A 17,516-nucleotide genomic window follows, 5' to 3' on the forward strand; every position below is an offset into this window, starting at 1 on the left:
ATTGAGGGATCTGTCGTTTCCCCTGCAGCTTTCCTGATGCATTCATGGGGTAGTTGCAGAGTGCCAGGCAGTGTCTGCCACTCACAGGGCACTCCTGCCTCTGACTTTGGAGATGTGAGCACACCCGAGGGCACAGCATCTTTTGCTTTTGCCTTACTGCTGAACAAAGCTGGGAGAGAAAGAAGAGCAGCTTCCAAACTCGCTGGTTAAAAAGTGAATTTTAATCAGAATTGCACCAATACGTTTGGGGCAGATTTGTCACTCTCCCCTCCAGCTGTGCAATGCCATGAGGGCCTCCCAGGGATGCAGACATGCTGATTTGCCCTCAGTGCTTCCTCTCTGCTCCCATCAACTGAGCAAATAAGGATAACTCCACAAATGGCTTCAGACTTGATTGCTCTGGGCTGCCTCGCAGCTCCCACATACCCCTGCCTTGGCATGTCTGCCCCACAGATAAGGGTGGCTATGAGTAGCTTTAATTCCTCACTTCTGCATCTGCTGCCAGCTCTCCTGCCCGCTTACCCTTGATAAATATTGCACAAAGATTTGGCTGCCAGCATGTTGGAGATAAAGGTCCTGTCCCGACTGATCTCCTTCCTCCGTGCCTTTTGTCTTGTTATGCGTCCAATTTGTTAAACAACCCACCTGCCACAAAAGAGCCTCTTCCCATTTCCACTCTGGCTTTGGGTTACTGCTCAGTCTCCGAGGGAGCTCCCTCCTCTCCTTGCACAGCCTTGGGTGGGAATTGAGGGCTGTCATTTCCAGGCCTTGAATTGTCATTGATTGGGGGATCGATAGCGGAGCCGTGGCTCAGTGCTCTCCTGAGACCAGCAGGATCCTGTTCACCAGTGTCATGCAGGATGTGGGGATGCTCCTGTGCAGCAAACCTAGAGAATAGAGCTCTGAACGCTCTGGCTGGGCTCAGCCTTGCTAAAAATCCTCTTTGCACAGCTGCAGCCAGGCTGGATGAATGCAACTCGGATGCCAAGAGATGGGCTGATGTTGGGAGGCATCACCGGGAGCTGCATTTTGCCCTTGCTCTGCATCTGGGTTTGCTGGAACTCTCCCCCAACCTCCTATAACCCTCTGGGTGATTTCAGAGCTAAAAGCTGCTCCCTGGTGATGCACAAAATGTCTGACACCAAGGATAGGTGCTGAGTTGTGCACTGGGGAGCAGTCTTGGCGTTCACAGGGAGGATGCACGGTGCAGGCATTGGTGCTTCGGTGCTGTGTGAGCATTGCTGCTAAACCCAGTTTTATTGCTGTAGGTGAGAGGACAGGCAAATGCCATCAACCAGGGTGGGTAGGGTAAGTCCCAAGGAAGCCTGTGGCTGTGTACAGATTTAGTTGGTGGCATCTCCCCCTTTTGCATCCCCTCCAGCAGCCTGACATGCTGCTGTCCCAAGCCTTGTCTGCTTTAAGAAAATAAATTGCAAGATATAAAAGGAGTTGACTGACACAGATCTGGAGGTATTTGAGCTCCAATGTGTCTTCCATGATGTGTGTGCCTGCTGTCCTGCTGCAGGAGCAGCTTCGGGTGCTGGTGAGCTTACAGGTGTCTGAGTTCCCTCCATTGGAAGTGACTTTAGTAATGTGAGCTCTATCACTCCCAACTCCATAAGAAATGCCATCTAAAGTGCAACAAATAACCCTCTGATTATCTTCTGGATCCTAATGCTGCTCCCCGGAGATAACAAGCTGCAATTTTCCCCCTGGGCCATACAATAATCGCCCCAATTATTCCTAAGCAGTGGTTATTAAACTCGTGGCACTGCTTTCATTTACAAAGCAAAAATAATTAAGCAGGTGTCTATGCTGGCTGTTTGGCTGGGAGTGACCAGGGTTGTTTCTGCTTTGTTCTAGGAAAGAAGCTCTCGGAGGCAATGGAAAACCTCCATGGCTTTTCTGCTCCGTGTGGCACAATTCTGTCAAACAAAAATAAAGGTACAGAGCAGATGTTGGATGATGGACCAAATAAATGCAGTTGGTGCCTGTTAATGCTGGGGTTGGTATCCCAAAGGAAGTAACCTCGACTCAACTACAACATCAGAGGGATTGAGGGAGATAGCTCGGTTACCAGAGCTGAAATGTGATGGGCAGATGAAATCCCCCTTTAGCCTCCTGCAGAAGCTGATGTGCTCTGATGGTTTGGCTGTCTTGGTGTTGGTGTCTCCCAAAGCAGCAGAGCATTGTGCTGCTGCTGCAGCTGAGTTCTGCACGTTGCTGCTGTGTTTCTGGGTGAACACCCGTGTTTACTCCCCTTCCTGTACCCACACATAGCCTGGATGGCTTTGCATGGATGGGGAGGCTGCTGGTTTCTAGGGGAGAGAAAACAGAAAGGGATGACCAGGACAGAGGGAGGCAGTGCTGGTGAATTATGCATGACACAGGGAGGAGAGCTGTTATCTGCACGGACAAGGGTCTGTGCCAGGCAGCCTGGCTCTCCGCTGTACCTGTGCCTTCCTTCGCCCGTCCTTTATCTCCGCTCCCAGCTTGTAATTTAGCCCAAATATCAGAGGAAGCTGGAAGATTAATTTTCTCTGTTTGCATGGCAAAAGAGAGGGGCCGCTCTCTCTCCTCCAGACTCCCAGCTGCTTAATCCATCGCTGAACCCTGTCCAGGGAAAAGCACACGTTTATCAGCACTGGTGAGTAGCAGTGCGAGGAGGTTGGGACCTGATGGCTGTGCTGAGCCTGGGGCTGCACACCAGCGGGTTGCACACTCACAGCAGGGCTCGGTGTGCTCCATGTGTATGCAGTTTGGGGGCGGGGGAGGTTAGGATAATGCAAATCCTTCCTCCCATCTTAGCACTGAGGATTGAAGTCAAGTGTGGGGACTGGGAGAGTCTTTCCCTGCTGTGTCACCCAGCCGTGACCTTTGTGTTCTGCCAACTCACCAGTGCTCGTGGCTGTGAGTCGTTCAAATATTTAAGAGATGACAACTAGATTAATACAAAAAAAAAAACCCTTCAGATAAAGATCCCCTTGAGTTTCAAGCAGGAAACATCAGCTCCGCTCTTATTTCCCAGCCCTCTCCCATTAGCTTACACCCCGGCTTAAATGAAATCATAAATATCGGCCCACAAAGACCCTTTGTCACCATACGTAGCTCCTGGCGACAAGAGGTCATTCATTAAAAGCCAGATGAAGGCAATAAAAAGACTCCCATTGTTTTTTAACGAGTTCAAGATTAGGCCGTGCCTCCTCGGGGCCGCCATCGATGCACCATTGCAGGAGGGATGGGTTGCGTGCTGCTGCAGGCTACCAGATTGTTCCGATCTCATCCAAGTGCTCTTTACCCCATTGCTGGTCACTGCTGGAGGAATGGCACGGGAGGATGATCACAAGCAAACCAGGCTGCTTTGGCTTCGATGGTGCAATCTCTGCTCCTTTGGCACGCTCTTTGCAGGCTGCGCGGGCAAAACGCCGAGCAATATTTTGCACAGCTGAGTGGTGGCAGAGCCTGCTATCACCCGATGACATGAGTTTGATGCCATCTGCCGGCCTGCGGCTCGGGCAAGCCGTGATAAATTAGGAATTCATACCCAAAAATGTCCTGCTGAACCCAGGCTGCCCTCCCTCTATCAGCCTGCTGGGTGTTCTCCGAATGCCACTGAATGCCTCTGCTGAAATCAGTGCTGCATCAAGAGAAATGCACCTAAGATCATTTGTTCCGCCTTTTGTTTTCCCTTAGAGAAAGGTTGCTGGCTGCAAGTTTCTTAGCTCTGCTTTATTTTTGTTTGGCGGTGGTTTTTCTTGTTCTTTCTTTCTTTCTTTCTTTTTTGGATGACTGCTCATGAAAAACCAGCGCTCTCAAACCGGTTTTGGATTAAGAAGAACTTAATAAAGGCTTCCCCTTAAGCACAAAGCTGCACAAATGGGTTTGCAATTCTGGAGTTAATTAGGCAGGAGCCGGGCAGAGAGATTTGTACGAAGCTCCACCAAAAGTCAAAGCTGGTGGGGAAGGTTTGTTGCTGCAGGGCTGCTTGTTAACATGGTGCTGCATTAGGGCAGCTCCCTCTGCATCCCAAAGGATGGAGGCATGGGGTCAATTCTGTACCCAAAAGTCCTGGGTTCTTCCCAGCAAGCAAGAATCCAGCATCTGGATGAGAATGGGAGAGCAACCAAACCGAGTGAGATTGCAGGAGGAGCTTGAGGAGGATTTCAGCTGCCTGAAAATGTGGAGTATTTCCGCCAGTAATCGCCGGAATCATCAAATTAGCATAAATTCTATTAACGGTTTCCCAGATGAGACGTTTCAAGGCTTCTCCCCCCCCCCCCCCTCATACTTGACACAAACAAAAGAGAGTATAATTGCTTTGCAATAAAGGCCCCTCAATCCTCGTGCCTTGTCTTCTGCTGTGGATGTGAAGGGTGTATCTGGCCTGCCTGCTCTCACTGTGCTTTCACCATGGAAGAGGGAAACCTCATTGAGCTCCCCACAACCTGCTTGTCTGTCTGTCCTGTTGGCCACAGCAGAGCATGGCTGTTGCATGAGATTCCTAGAGGAGCTCCTATGGGGAAACTCAGTTCTCAGTGCCCTTCAAAGCCTCACTGGTTTTTAGGGAAAGATTTGGTGACACGATGCCTGAAAATGCACGGAGGAAAAACACGTTGCCTAATGTGGCAGCTCGCGATGAGTGCCGTGTGGGCTGTTACCAAAAATGATGAGCCTTTTTTATTGGTAAGAGGCTCGTCATCCGAAATCTGGGATGAAAACTCCAATGTGGTGCTAGAAAGTGACTATTCCTTTATTCCCCATGATATGGATTGGATGACCTGACAACCAAAAGTGCTTTCTTAGAGCTCAGGTTCTCCATTTTAAGTTAGGGCATACCTATGCAGTACACTGGCATACGTATTCTACTACCTAGGATGGTCATATACCTGCTTGCTTTATCCCTATTTTTCTACCATCAGATTCATCCCTAAAGCTTCTTTTTTTGCTGACCTTGAGCTGTTTTTCCCCAACTTGGCCAATTTCTGATGCTCATTAGGCCACAATGAGCAACTTCCAAAACAATAACATGTGAAATCCAAGGAAAATGTCCTTACCCCTCAATGAAATACAAAGATAAGTAGTCTATTATGACTCCAGCGCTTCTTGAGAAGCAGTATTAAGAGAAAACAAGGATGTTCACACACCAAATTGGAAATGGGAAGTTTTGGAGTTAGCTTTTGCTAAACAAATATATTGGTCCTTAAATTAACGCACTGATCTCTATTGCTAAACAAGCCAGCCTGTATCAGGCTACTGAAAAAAAAAGGGATAATTTGCTTATGAGAAAAAGCCTCTTCAACTCTTCAGAATGACACTAAAACAACTCGCCTACCTATAAATACGATCTGCCAACAGAGATGTCTTAGCTTAGAAGATTTAATTACAGGCAGGAGCTGCAGGAGGCCCCAGGGCTGCTGCTGAAATCACTAAATCTCCCCAGAAATGGGGGTACAAAATGCTTTGGGGGTGCACCAGAGGCTCTTAGCAAGTCCAACTGTTCCAACCTTGGTCTTGTTTTTCAGACTGGAGCAAAATTGGGGTTTTGGATGAAAGAAGTGCGTGCCACAAGGTCAAATATCAAGGTTGGCATCTTCGTTTTGCTTTGCTATTGGCACAGAGGATGAGGCATTTCTCCTCCAGGCCTCATTTCTTCCGTAAACACGGATAATTCTGACCACTTCTCCTCTAGGTACCTCCTTGATGTTTACTCTTCAGGGAACCTCAAGGCTTTTTTGCAACCGATCATGAATTAATGATGAAGTTAAAGCAGACTATAGAGCCCAAATAACGCAGTCCTGACGAAGCATCTGGATCTTTTGAGTGCAATCTGCTTTTATGAACTCCCTTTTCCCACTTAGTAATTTCCAGCATTTAGTTCCGCTTTCTAATTGCTAATATCCATTCTCCAATTACCCGCTGGTTTTGTTTCAGATTTCAAAGATTAAAGTGCGTTGCTGTTTTATTGCTATTGCGTGATTCCGCTTTCTTGTAAATCGTTGGGTTTTGCTTCGTGTTTTATTTGGATAAAAAGGCCTGCAAATGGGAGGAGGCAATGAAATGAGGCTTTGCCTTTTGGCTTGTGGGTCTTTTGGCTCAGATAGAAGACAAAAGGCCGTGGCATTGTTCTTCTCAAGGGACAACGCTGAACCAAAGGCCTTCTGGAAAGCTTCTGTTCTCTGAAATATGCTCATTTCTGGGGCACATTGAGTGCCTGATGTCACTGCAAAACCAATGCACAGGGGGCTGGGAACCCTGCCACGCTTTGTGCCATTGCTTTAACACAAAGTCACAGCCAGGGCTTGGCCTGAAAATAGCTTTTCTTCCCCCAAAATACCCCTCTGCTGCCAATGGCTGCGCTCGGGGTCGCTGCAGAAGGAGCAGCCCTCGGGTTGGGGGTCCAGGACCCACCGCCATCCCTGCCTGCTCTGTTGCTAAGCAACACGGGCTGGAAACAGCTGCCAATAATAACGATGGCGCCTGGCCGGCTTCATCATCTATCAACCCCGGAAATCAGAAGAGGGGAAAAGCTTTGCCCTTAGCAGACATGGCATCAACTTGGCTTCAGACACACGGCGAGCAGAACCAATTAGAAACCGGGAGGGTGGAGAGCGCCCTGTGATTGGCCAGCGGCAGGGATTCAAACCGAATCGCGGGGCAGTTGAAGCCGGCTGTTGGAGTGGGAGCTCGGGCGGGGTGAGTGCGCGGGGGGGAAACCGGGCCGGGGAGGGGGGTCTGTGGGGCTCCGGTCTGGGGTTGGGGGGCATCAGAAGGGTCCTGGGCTGAGGGGGGTGGTCTGCAGGGCCCCGATATTGGGCGGAGGAGGTTCGGTGGGGCCCTGTTGCCGGGCAGGCTCCCGGTGTGTGTGTGGCGCGGGGTAGGCCCGACGCCTGTTACCTCAGGGCGGGGTAGGCCCGACGCCTGTTACCTCAGGGCTCTCCCGCTTGTTGTGCCCCGGGAGGCGGCTGTGAGGGCTCCGTGTGGAGCTGAGGGTTCATTGCTCCTCCTGGTACCTCTCCCAGTCTCCCTTCCCAGCCATCCCTGCACCCGGGGCTCATTCATTATCCAAGTCTGTCCTGAGTGCCCCTTTTGTATGAAAGAACTGCGTTCTGTGCTGCTGAGCTCGAGGCTTTCCTCTTCGCTGCTCCTGTTTATTATGCCGTTGTTTTTTGCTGTTTGAGGGAATTGTGCTGACTGCCTGCATTTCCAAGGCCGTTTGCAGCAGGAGCTGTAACTTCAAGTGCAGCTAAATTTAAAACGGCATTGAAATTCCCTTGAATGCTGTTTCTATTTTTACCTTGTGTTGCTCTGAATGCTTACAGATTTCTGGTGGCCTATATAGCACCAAAGCGGGCCCGAGCCACGTCCTGCAGCCTTGCAGAAGGAAAATGGTTTGTGATCCCTCCTCTGTAGTAAACTAGAGGCTGTTTGGGAAGCTGTGCTGCTCTGATACTGAGTTCTGGAGGGCTGAGTGCCTTTGCCCCCCTAAGAATTTAGATGCATGTCTCTTCATAAAGCATAACATCTTTTTTTTTGTGTGTGCAGCTTGCCTAAAGAAAAGAGAATTCTGAAACAAATCCTTTCTTCTTTAGGCTGGTAATGTATTTTTTTTTTTGTCATTTGGAGGTGTTTATTTAGTTCTGTTTTCTTGGCAGGAGGATGGATACCACGATGAGGAACCTGTGGAATTTGTGTGACCAACTCATACGTCAGGCTGAAGTTTTAAGTGAGGGGAATGAATACCGTAAGTTTTGAAACAGCGAGCAGCATCTGTGTGCTTATATTCTTGCAGCAAGCATTGCTAGCTGCTATTGAAGGATCTGTTGATGAGGTCTTGGGTAATAACACTCTTACAGGCAGTCAGATTTGAAGGTTGTTTCTTTTTCCCGTTGTTGAGAAATAGGGAGTCATAGAGTGAAAGCAAACTGCCTTTGTCTGGATCTCACATGAGGTATCTTCTGCTTGATGCTGCTACTGGGACTTGGTCTGCACAGGTTGTGAGATCTTGGGAACATCCAGAGTGTAGTGGGGTTTGCTGCAAGGCCAGCTTCTCCATGTTTCAATTAATAGAGATTTTAATTAATTAATAGAAGTCTGCCCTCAGTGATAGGAGAGCTGCCGCATCTCCTCTCTTAATCTGAGTAATATGCCTTTTCTCCAGAATTTATTCAGTTGGCGAAGAACTTTGAAGACTTTCGAAGAATGTGGCAGAAAACTGAGCAGGAACTTGGAAGGTACAAAGACCTTCTGATGAAAAGTGAAGCTGAGCGTAGTGCTTTGGACGTGAAGCTGAAGCATGCTCGTAATCAAGTGGATGTAGAGATCAAACGCAGGCAAAAAGCTGAAGCAGACTGTGAGAGGCTGGTGAGTGTTTCTTTTATTACTGATTAGCTCCAGTTGATGTGGCAAGAAGGTGGTTAAACTGCAATTATCTGGGGGGAAATAAAAACAAGAGGGGGAATAAAAAAGAGTCAGTGATAGGTTGGTCTGGCTCCTCGTAATGGCCTTCTGCTTTGGTCTGGAAGGGCTGTTGTTTGGAACTGAGCTGCTATTGCCTGGCAGAGCCTGGGCATTGCAGGTATCAGCAGCCTGAGTGCTGGACTTGCTCTTAGCAATTTGTGAGAGCCTATCTGTGTGGTATCTCAAATACCTGAGATTGGTTCATGTAATTAAATGGCTTTTGATATTATCTCTCTTTTCAGGAGAGGCAAGTACAACTGATTCGAGAGCTGCTCATGTGTGATGCATCTGGGAGCATTCAGCTAAGTGAAGAACAGAAGTCTGCCCTTGCCTTCCTTAACAAACCACAGGTTTCCGTAGGAGGTTCAGGCAACAAGAGGTAGGCAGAATGGTTTTGTCTGAGCAGCATAAGTGACAGCTACTGGTCTGCCTGTGTGTGTCTGAGATACATGCTGCATCCATATCAACAGTTTTATTCCAGTTTGAAATAGAGCTCTTTTGCCTAAGGTTGCTTTGGGACCACAGCTGCCTGAAACTGATGCATGCTTCTAATTCTTGGTTTTTAGATTGTCTACAATAGATGAATCTGGCTCAATTCTGTCAGACATCAGCTTTGACAAGACTGATGATTCACTGGTAATGTAATTCCAAGTTCTAAACTATGAAATCTTAAACCTGCAGAGTAATCTCCAGAGACCTCTTGTGTTTAGATTACTGTGGTATTAAACTGGTAGAGCTGATCTGCATTTCTCTGATGTGCTATTGGGTAAAATGTAATGAAGGTGTGGACCAGAGGTGGTGTGGCATTTACGCTGAGCTAACCAGTGCTGCATGTTTTCCACAGGACTGGGATTCCTCTGCAGTGAAAGCTGTCAGACTGAAGAGGAGAGAGAAGAGGGTATGTTCAATTCTTTCCCTTCACATAGATACTGTTGTAAGCATTAACTGGTGCCACCTGTGATGGGTAGCTGCTAGTCACAAAACCTTGATGGGTGTGATTCTAGTCTAACTCAGACTTGCTGTGTGGATTTGGTGTGAAAGTTATTTCTGATACAGTTTTTCCACAGGGCACAATGAGTGGAGTTTCAGGTATCTTGTTATGAACTTGTGTTTGCAAGAGAGTGACTAAAATACATCACTAAGTTAATAGTATTACCTGCCTTTTAGACTAAAATACTATGTCTTTTCAGCGCTCTTCCAGGCAGCATGCTGAAGGCCCACCAGCTCCTGAGAAGAAAATCAGATCAATTGGCTCCACAGCAGACCAGGTATGGTGATCCCAGCTGGCTGCGTGTGTGTTTAAAGCAGTTGGCCACAGTGCACACCTGTTTCCAGGGCCAACAGACTTAAATCCTTGTCCTGTCAGCATTGCTGTCACCAACAACACACTTCTTGCTACAGGGGAACGAATCCATAGTGGCAAAGACAACTCTCATGGTTCCCAGTGATGGCGGTCCTATTGAAGCCATCTCTACCATCCAGACTGTGCCCTACAGCCTGAGAAGCCAGAGGAAGAGTGGTAGGCGTCAGCCTGTTGTCATAAATCAATGCTTAGCAGGCTGGAGGGTGTCCTGTCACTGCACTTTCCTATGCTCCACCACTTAAGCTGCTGCCTTTGATTTGTCGTGCATGTTGTCTGGAGCAAGGAATGCACAAGGGAACGGTTCTCATCTAGTAAATGCTCCTCTTCTGTTTTCTAGGTCCTTTGCAGCCTTGGAGCAGTGAGACAAGCTTAGGCTTTAAGCAGGTGGAATCCAAATCAGAGAGCAATGGTTCTGTCACCCCACAGAGCAATGGGGGAGTGAGGCTGCATGACTTCGTATCAAAGACGGTAGGTTTACAGGCAGGAAGAATCGTAGAAGGCTCTGGGTTGAAAAGGACCTCAAAGATCGTATAGTTTGAACCTCCTGCTATGTGCAGGGTCGCCAACCACCAGACCAGGCTGCCCAGAGCCACATCCAGCCTGGTCTTGAATGCCTGCAGGGATGGGGCATCCACAGCCTCCTTGGGCAACCTGTTCCAGTGCGTCACCACACTCTGTGTGTTGGGGGGGAGGGGGGGGAAAACAACTTGAAAAGTATCTACTTTTTTAAGTACATTTACATTAAATGTGTGTGATAGCAAGCTATTGATAAGAAACTACCAGCCATTACATCCAGAGTCAATATTCACTGTGCCTGTTATCTGCCTGGTTATCCAGTTTAAGCTGAGTTACTACAAGGCACTAATTTCTTTCTGTCTGTATGCTCTGAATCATTAGGTTATCAAACCAGAGTCGTGTGTTCCTTGTGGAAAAAGAGTGAAATTTGGAAAAATCTCTCTGAAGTGCAGAGACTGCCACGTGGTCAGTCATCCAGAGTGTCGGGATCGCTGTCCTCTTCCCTGCATCCCCACCTTGACAGGCCCTCCTGTCAAAATTGGGGAGGTAAGTCTGGGGGGAAATGTATGGCTGCTGACCCAAACAGGGTAATGCTTGGTTAGAGCTGGAATGTGCTTAGGCTCCAACAAGTCTGCCTGCTGCAGAAGAGCTCCCGTTGCTCAGAGCTGCATAATAAGAAACAAACCAACTTGCTGAAGTTGGTGGGGATGTCTTGTTGCAATGGTGTTATGTTGTGTATGTAGCAGCTCTGTGTGGGCTGTAGCACTGTGCTGATGGGTGTAGTGCTGCTCAGGGTTGGTGAGGAAGAAACAAGGCTTGTTCTTGAGCCTAAATCTTGCTGTGAATTCCTTAGAAAATGTTTTCTGTGTCATGAAGACTTGCGTACTTTTTTTGTTGCTGCTCTTCTGCCTTTTAGGGTACACTAATGGACTTTGTCCCTTCTGCTCCTCCAATGATTCCTTCCATCATAGTGCACTGTGTTAACGAGATTGAGCAGAGAGGCCTGAATGAGGTAAAAACAAGGACTGTGCTAATGAAATGGGTTGGGTTGTTGGGGAAGCAAGTAGTCAACCTAAATGTCCCTTGTTAATGGTGTGTACAGCACTGCTCAGTGGGAGACTGAGGGCAGCAGTGGCTGTGCAGAGTGCTCAGGTGTGGAGAGAAAGTGGGAGCAGAAGAAGGTAGACTTTGTGTGCAGCTGATATTCTGCCTCTAAGCAATGCTTTTCTGCCAACAGAAGGGCCTTTACCGGATATCTGGCTGCGACAAGACAGTGAGAGAACTGAAAGAGAAGTTTCTCAGATCAAAAAATATTCCCTCGCTCAGTAACGTGGATGATATCCACGCCATCTGTGGTCTCTTGAAAGACTTTCTACGCAACCTGAAAGAGCCCCTTCTCACTTTCCGCTTAAACAAGACTTTTATGGAAGCTGCAGGTAAGGAGACAAAGAGATATCCAAAGGCTTAATGACAGGCTTATCTCACACGTGAGCTGGCAGACCTCACTGCTCCTACTGCAGCTCTGCTGTGGATACTCAGGCTGCTGGGGAGATCTCTTCTTCCAAAATAGCACAGCAAAAGAGGAGAGAAATTCCAGTTGAATCTCAAGTTCTTTCCAGAACATGAGGGGAGCTTATAACCAGGAGGGAGAGTGACTTTTTACAATCTGATAGTGATAAGATGGGGGGGGATGGCTTTAAACTAAGAGGGGAGGTTTAGGATCCTGTTGGTTTTTTTCTCTCAGACTAGCTCTTAATGTGCGGGGAATACTGCAATAATACTTTAATTTTATTTTTATTTTTTTTACCCTTCAGAAATCTTAGATGAGGACAACAGCATAGCTGCTATGTACCAAGCAGTTGGGGAACTTCCTCGGGCTAATAGGGACACCCTGGCTTTTCTCATGGTTCATCTGCAGAGGTATGCTCGGATGCAGTGATAGTACTGGAAGGAGGATATTGCCATTGGTGTGTTCTCTGATAGTCTATTGTTGCTGCCTGAGAGTGAAAAGCCCTGGGCCAGCAGCATTAAGTGATAGAAAAGGAGTTTTCCCCCTTTCTTTGTTTCTTTGTTTTAAAAATAGAGTGGCTCAGAGCCCTGACACCAAAATGGATGTTAGCAACTTAGCCAAAGTCTTTGGCCCTACGATAGTTGCTCACGCAGTGCCCGATCCTGACCCGATGACTCTCCTGCAGGACACAAAGCGGCAACCCAAGGTAGGTGAGCAGGAAAAGCTGCTGTGGGCGAATGGATCCCATTTAAAAAACCCTGCCTCGAGGGAGCTGAGGCGATGCCTGCCCAGTGTCTGTGTGTCAGGGCTGTGTGGAGTTCCTGATATTGGCTGCTTTCTGTAGGTAGTGGAGCGGCTTCTATTGATGCCTATGGAGTACTGGAGCCAGCTGATGATGTTGGAGCAAGAAAACATTGACCCAGCACATGTAATTGAGAACACCAATGCCTACTCCACTCCACAGACACCAGATGTTAAAGGTAATAGCTGGATGCTGTTCTACTGGTGTACAGCTGCTGTATGGAAAATAATGATCCTCAATCAAAGCTGCTTGTAAGAGTGTTGGAACTAACCATTCCTGCATGCAGTTGGGAGGAAGAGAGAAAGAATGTGTGCCAGAAAATACTAGACAAGTCTGGTATCTTTGACAGATGCTGGGAAATGTCTGACGTTGCTTGCATAGCAATGAAAACTCAGCTGTCCTCATGCTGCTCACTTCGCTGCCTATCTTTTTTTTCTTGATAGAGTGCATATTTGAACCCCTCGCTACCCCAGAGAGGCAGATGTACAGGAGGCTGTCTTCCAGCTCCCTGTGCCAAAGGGTCCTCTCTTCCTTCAGCATGACCCCCAAGTAAGTTCCTCTGGGTGCTGTATGGAAATGTTGGGTTGGCTGCGGGTGGTTTGGGTGTTCAAGAGGAGCTGAAATAGGCTTTTGGACGGAATTCTGGGAGCTGCTTGGATTTACTACTGAATCTATTTGCCTTAATCAGTGCTGTAGTAGCAGTGCAAGCTGCACAATGGTTAATGAGCATTGTCCTATGGCAGGGAGAAGAGTGGTGGGGTTTTTTGGTTGGGTGGGTAGAACTTGGGTGAACGATCCCTGGGAAAGGGAGACTGTTAGATGTCTATATCCAAAACCCAAACCTTATCTTTTCAACTTCTCTTGAACCAGATCTGCAAGCAAATGCAAGTCAGCAACCCAGCTGAGGCGTCAAGGCAGATTCTTTGCCTCTCCTGTGCTGAAATGAAATGGACCTGGGAGTAAATGTCATCCTAGGGTTTGCACACCAATACGCACGAGTGCAGCAGCTCCTCTCCTTGGCAGCTTGTGAAATAATCTCATTTTCCTTTTCTCTTTCAGCTGAATTAATGGGATTGTTGTTAGTATATTGCACAATGCTAGATCTTACTACCTGCTTTTAGCATTGGTGAAGACAATAAATACCAGTCCTATTCGAAATATTAACATAGACAATTAAGCTCCCTGCTACTTTTCAGTAGCATCTTGTTCTCTGCCTGATGAGTGAAGCGTTGTGGTGGTGCAGCCTGTCATCCTCAGGGTGGCAGTGCTGCATTTGTCTTGGGCTTACAAGGGGAGACTTTTGCAGAGAACTTTTATCTAGATAGCATTAGAAGATGATTTAAAAACACTCTTGACCTGCTTCTCCAAACAGGGAGATATGAACTTGTGCAGGAAAAAAGCTTAGGGTGAATGTACAGAAATTCATGAAATGTGATTATTTTACTGAGCTCTGGAAAACTATTTTAACCTGCAAAGCAGTAAAGTAAATCATGGTGCTCCTTGTGACCTGTGGTTCTGTACTCTGGTGAACACTTTTCACCTGCGCTGTGGGATTTTAGCCAGGGCCTGGGCAGTGTTAGAGAAGGCTCTTGTGCTGCATTACTCTGGCAGTGCTGAGGTGCAGCTTAAACCAGAATGAAGCATTCCACTCTGCCTTGATGCCACTGCCTTCCCTTCACAAAGGAGGTCTGGGATCTGAATAAGTAGAGAAGAAAACCCAGTGGTCAGAGCAGCAGGACTGGGACTTGCTCTGGAGAATGACTTTGTTAGCATTACAGCTTTTAGAAAGCAACAGGGCTGAGGTGACAGAAGAGGGATGCATTCTGCAGTCCTGTGTTCCACTATGCATGACACTGCTGTTATCATTAAAAGGCCACAGACTCTGTGAGCCCTTAGTGCTGAACTGGTCAGGTTGGTTTGTGGTTGGGACTGTCCAGACCTGCCTGAAACTTTGCTCTGGTTTGTTTAGCTTGTTTGTCTCTAACCACAACTGCTTAGCAGCTGGGTGGCTGTTACCTAATGCATTTGAGCAGCTGAATTTATGTGGTTTTATGTAACTGTGGGGTATGGTGTCTGTGCCTGTGATGATGTGATGCCTGTTCCCTTAAGGAGCAGGTACTGTGGTCTGTGGGCAGCGTGCATAGGGTGGCCCAGGGCTGCTTGCAGCTCACTGATGATTTGTTACCACTCGTTTAAATAACACAGCTTGGGCAAGTGACAAAAATTGGTCTTAGAAGAGGTAAAATATGACATATGCTGAATGTAATGTGGAACTGCAGCCCTGTGCGGAGAGAATCAAATATTGAAGGCATTGAAAATAACTAAATAGAGCCTCATTTAAACCCTAAAATGAGGAGGAAGAAATCATGAACCTTGGCATCGTGCTCCCCTTGGCACAGAGGAGCCAAAAACCATCATCAGCTTCTTATTTTCTCCCTCAAAAGACCTCAGGATGCTGATGAGTCACTGTAGCAATGCAAAGGAAGGGAGGAGAATTCATCAGAGGAAAGGGGCAGATTGTTTTTCCTGTTCCTTGCAGCCCTTAATAGAAATGGAGCAGTTTGGACGTTGTTATCACTGCTGTAACCAAACTAGTAGTGATCATCTTGACGAGGCTGTTGATGCATCAGGCAGACACTCAGTAAGTTCTAATTCTTGAGTCATCGTAGGAGCACGTTCTTTCTAAGCACTTGCATAGAATCATTTCACTCTCACAAGGTGTTTATCCATCTCTTGTTGCATTCAGGACTGCATCACTTCCCAGCCTGGATACTTGTGTGACCATCTCCACACCAACGCTCCTACAGCCCCAGTGTGTGGCTCTGGGGTTGGGTGATGGATTCATTTGCTTGTGTTTTGGCTTGCTGAGCTGTGGGCAGCAGTGGTACCATGGAGGAGAAAGTGGGAGCTTGAGTTCCTCAGGGCTAGGCAACGATTCTTGGCTCTTTTGCTAATATTAGGGCTGGTTTTGAGGATGGTTATGGCTCTGTGAAAGGGCTATTAATATCATACAAAGCTTGGATGGAAGTCAAAAATAACAGCAAACGAGAAAGCAACGAACCACAGAGCCAAACAGGAAGTCCAAGCAAGGCTCAGTGCTGCGAGAGATAAACAGTGGGAAGGAAAAGCAAAAGAGCTGCAGTGAGATGCAGAGAGATGAAAAACGCACAGAGCTTTGGAGAGTGCTTGAAAACACAGTCCTTGGCCAGAGATGGTGGTGTTCAATGGAATAATGCTGATCAAATGCTCGGAGCTGATTGAAAGGAAATCCTGGTTTCCCGACTGAAAAAACACTTCTTGAAGCCTTCAAGTGCCCATGCAGGGCTGGGAGGGACTTGCAGCAGGGCACATGCAGTGCCTGTACTCCAGGGATCTGCTTTTCTGCCTCTCTTCCTTTGCACGCAGCAGTTTGCTGCTGTTATTGGCAATCCCCTGTTTCTGAGCCCTCTCCTTCATCTTCCCTTTTTGCTGGCTTTTGTCATTGCAGTCATCTATGAGAGCTATGGCTTGGTTTGCAGGAAGAAATAATCTGTATGGCCAAAGGAAATGGCAGAAAAGCATGCAGGGAGCAGGCTCTGGGTCCTTCATCACATAAGGGGAGGCAGTACAAAGGTCCAGGCTTGTGTCCAAGAAGATTCAGGCTACAAAGAGGACTCTGAACCCCCAAAGTGCTCAGCAACACCGTGAGGAAACAGAGCTTGGAAATGCTGCAAGCAGTGCCTGAGGGTTGGGACACTTCAAGGGCTGAAGCTGAGCAGTTAAGGTGATAACTGAACATACAGCAGTGTGCAGCAGCAGGAGTTCTTTGACCAAGTCTGGGTCCTGGCTGGATGCTCAAAACCTTTGTCCTATTAATTATCATAGTATCATAGTATCATAGTATTGTAGCTACTTGTTGGCAATGGAGTATAGGTGAAGCTCCCGTGAGGCACGTAACAAAAAGTCACTTTCTGTTTTTGCTGTGCTTTTATGGATCCTATGGAGTCCAATCCTCTGTGCTGTGCTACTTGCTGGTTCTGCAGAGGGTCTGCACTGTTCTCCAGGGGAAGGGGATGGAAATGGCAGAGTTCTATGCATGTCCCACAGCACCTGCATGGCAGTGCTGGGTTCATTATGGCTGTGCTGATCATTGCACAGCCCTGGCCATGAGCTGTGCTTGTTAAGTGCCTGCATTCCCCACCTGCTCAGCAGTTGAGGACACACAGAGTGTTCTTCACAGCTGCTGTGGGGTCACTGCAACCTTCCAGCTGGAAAATGGCTGTTAGACTTAAACAAAAAAAGCCTATTTTCTGCTAGGCCACGTGATGGGTATTCCCTTCTCCCCACAGACCTTGCAATAGGGGTTGTGCCAGCAGATGGCATAGGGCTCCCATTGCTGAGCTGGGGCTGTAGGGTGGTGTGCCTGCACTTTAGCATTGCTTTTAGGTTTCTACTTCACAGCAAAATTATGTTGTTTTGAACAATATTTCATCTTTTCACCCCCCATTCAGAGGTAAAAAGAACATATTTGGAGAGGTGAAGGCTTTCCTTGGTTGTGGAGAGGGAGGAAGAGCAGAGTGGGAGGTAAGAAGGAAGGGCCCAGAGGAGCACAATGCCTCATTCTTCCAGTTTTACCTGATATTGGAGACGTAGGTCTATTGAATTCTGGATAAAGGAATCCTGGGCTTTTCCCTTTCCTGGTGCATGAGCAGCAGATGGCACACGAGCAGCAGAAGCTGGATTTGCTGCTGTGGGCTCGAGGTGGCAGTGAATGGTTGCATTCCAGATAGAGCTGATCCAGCTGACCCAGGCAAGAGATGCTTATAAACCTGCATCTGTATAGAGCTGTAGAATCACAGCCCGGCTTGGGTTGACTGGCATCTTAAAGA

General features: G+C 47.7%; 1 protein-coding gene across 2 annotated transcripts; it reads left to right on the forward strand.

Moving 5' to 3' along the window:
* The first annotated feature begins 6,636 nt into the window (after window positions 1-6,636).
* Window positions 6,637-14,153, forward strand: RACGAP1 (Rac GTPase activating protein 1). Of its 2 annotated transcripts, XM_072357976.1 has the most exons (18): window positions 6,674-6,693; window positions 7,320-7,388; window positions 7,653-7,741; window positions 8,159-8,361; window positions 8,700-8,836; window positions 9,024-9,093; window positions 9,302-9,355; window positions 9,648-9,725; window positions 9,859-9,976; window positions 10,158-10,288; window positions 10,718-10,882; window positions 11,253-11,348; window positions 11,574-11,772; window positions 12,151-12,256; window positions 12,420-12,552; window positions 12,691-12,826; window positions 13,092-13,197; window positions 13,519-14,153. In XM_072357976.1, the coding sequence occupies exons 3-18, from the start codon at window positions 7,657-7,659 to the stop codon at window positions 13,592-13,594; spliced, it is 1,893 nt and encodes a 630-aa protein (XP_072214077.1). In that variant the 5' UTR covers window positions 6,674-6,693; window positions 7,320-7,388; window positions 7,653-7,656; the 3' UTR covers window positions 13,595-14,153. The 2 variants fall into 2 exon arrangements, with proteins under 2 accessions (XP_072214075.1, XP_072214077.1); XM_072357974.1 differs by lacking the exon at window positions 7,320-7,388 and having other exon boundaries at window positions 6,637-6,693.
* The last annotated feature ends 3,363 nt before the right edge of the window (window positions 14,154-17,516 follow it).

Source organism: Excalfactoria chinensis, chromosome 28, assembly GCF_039878825.1.
Source record: "Excalfactoria chinensis isolate bCotChi1 chromosome 28, bCotChi1.hap2, whole genome shotgun sequence".
NCBI classification, from domain to species: domain Eukaryota; kingdom Metazoa; phylum Chordata; class Aves; order Galliformes; family Phasianidae; genus Excalfactoria; species Excalfactoria chinensis.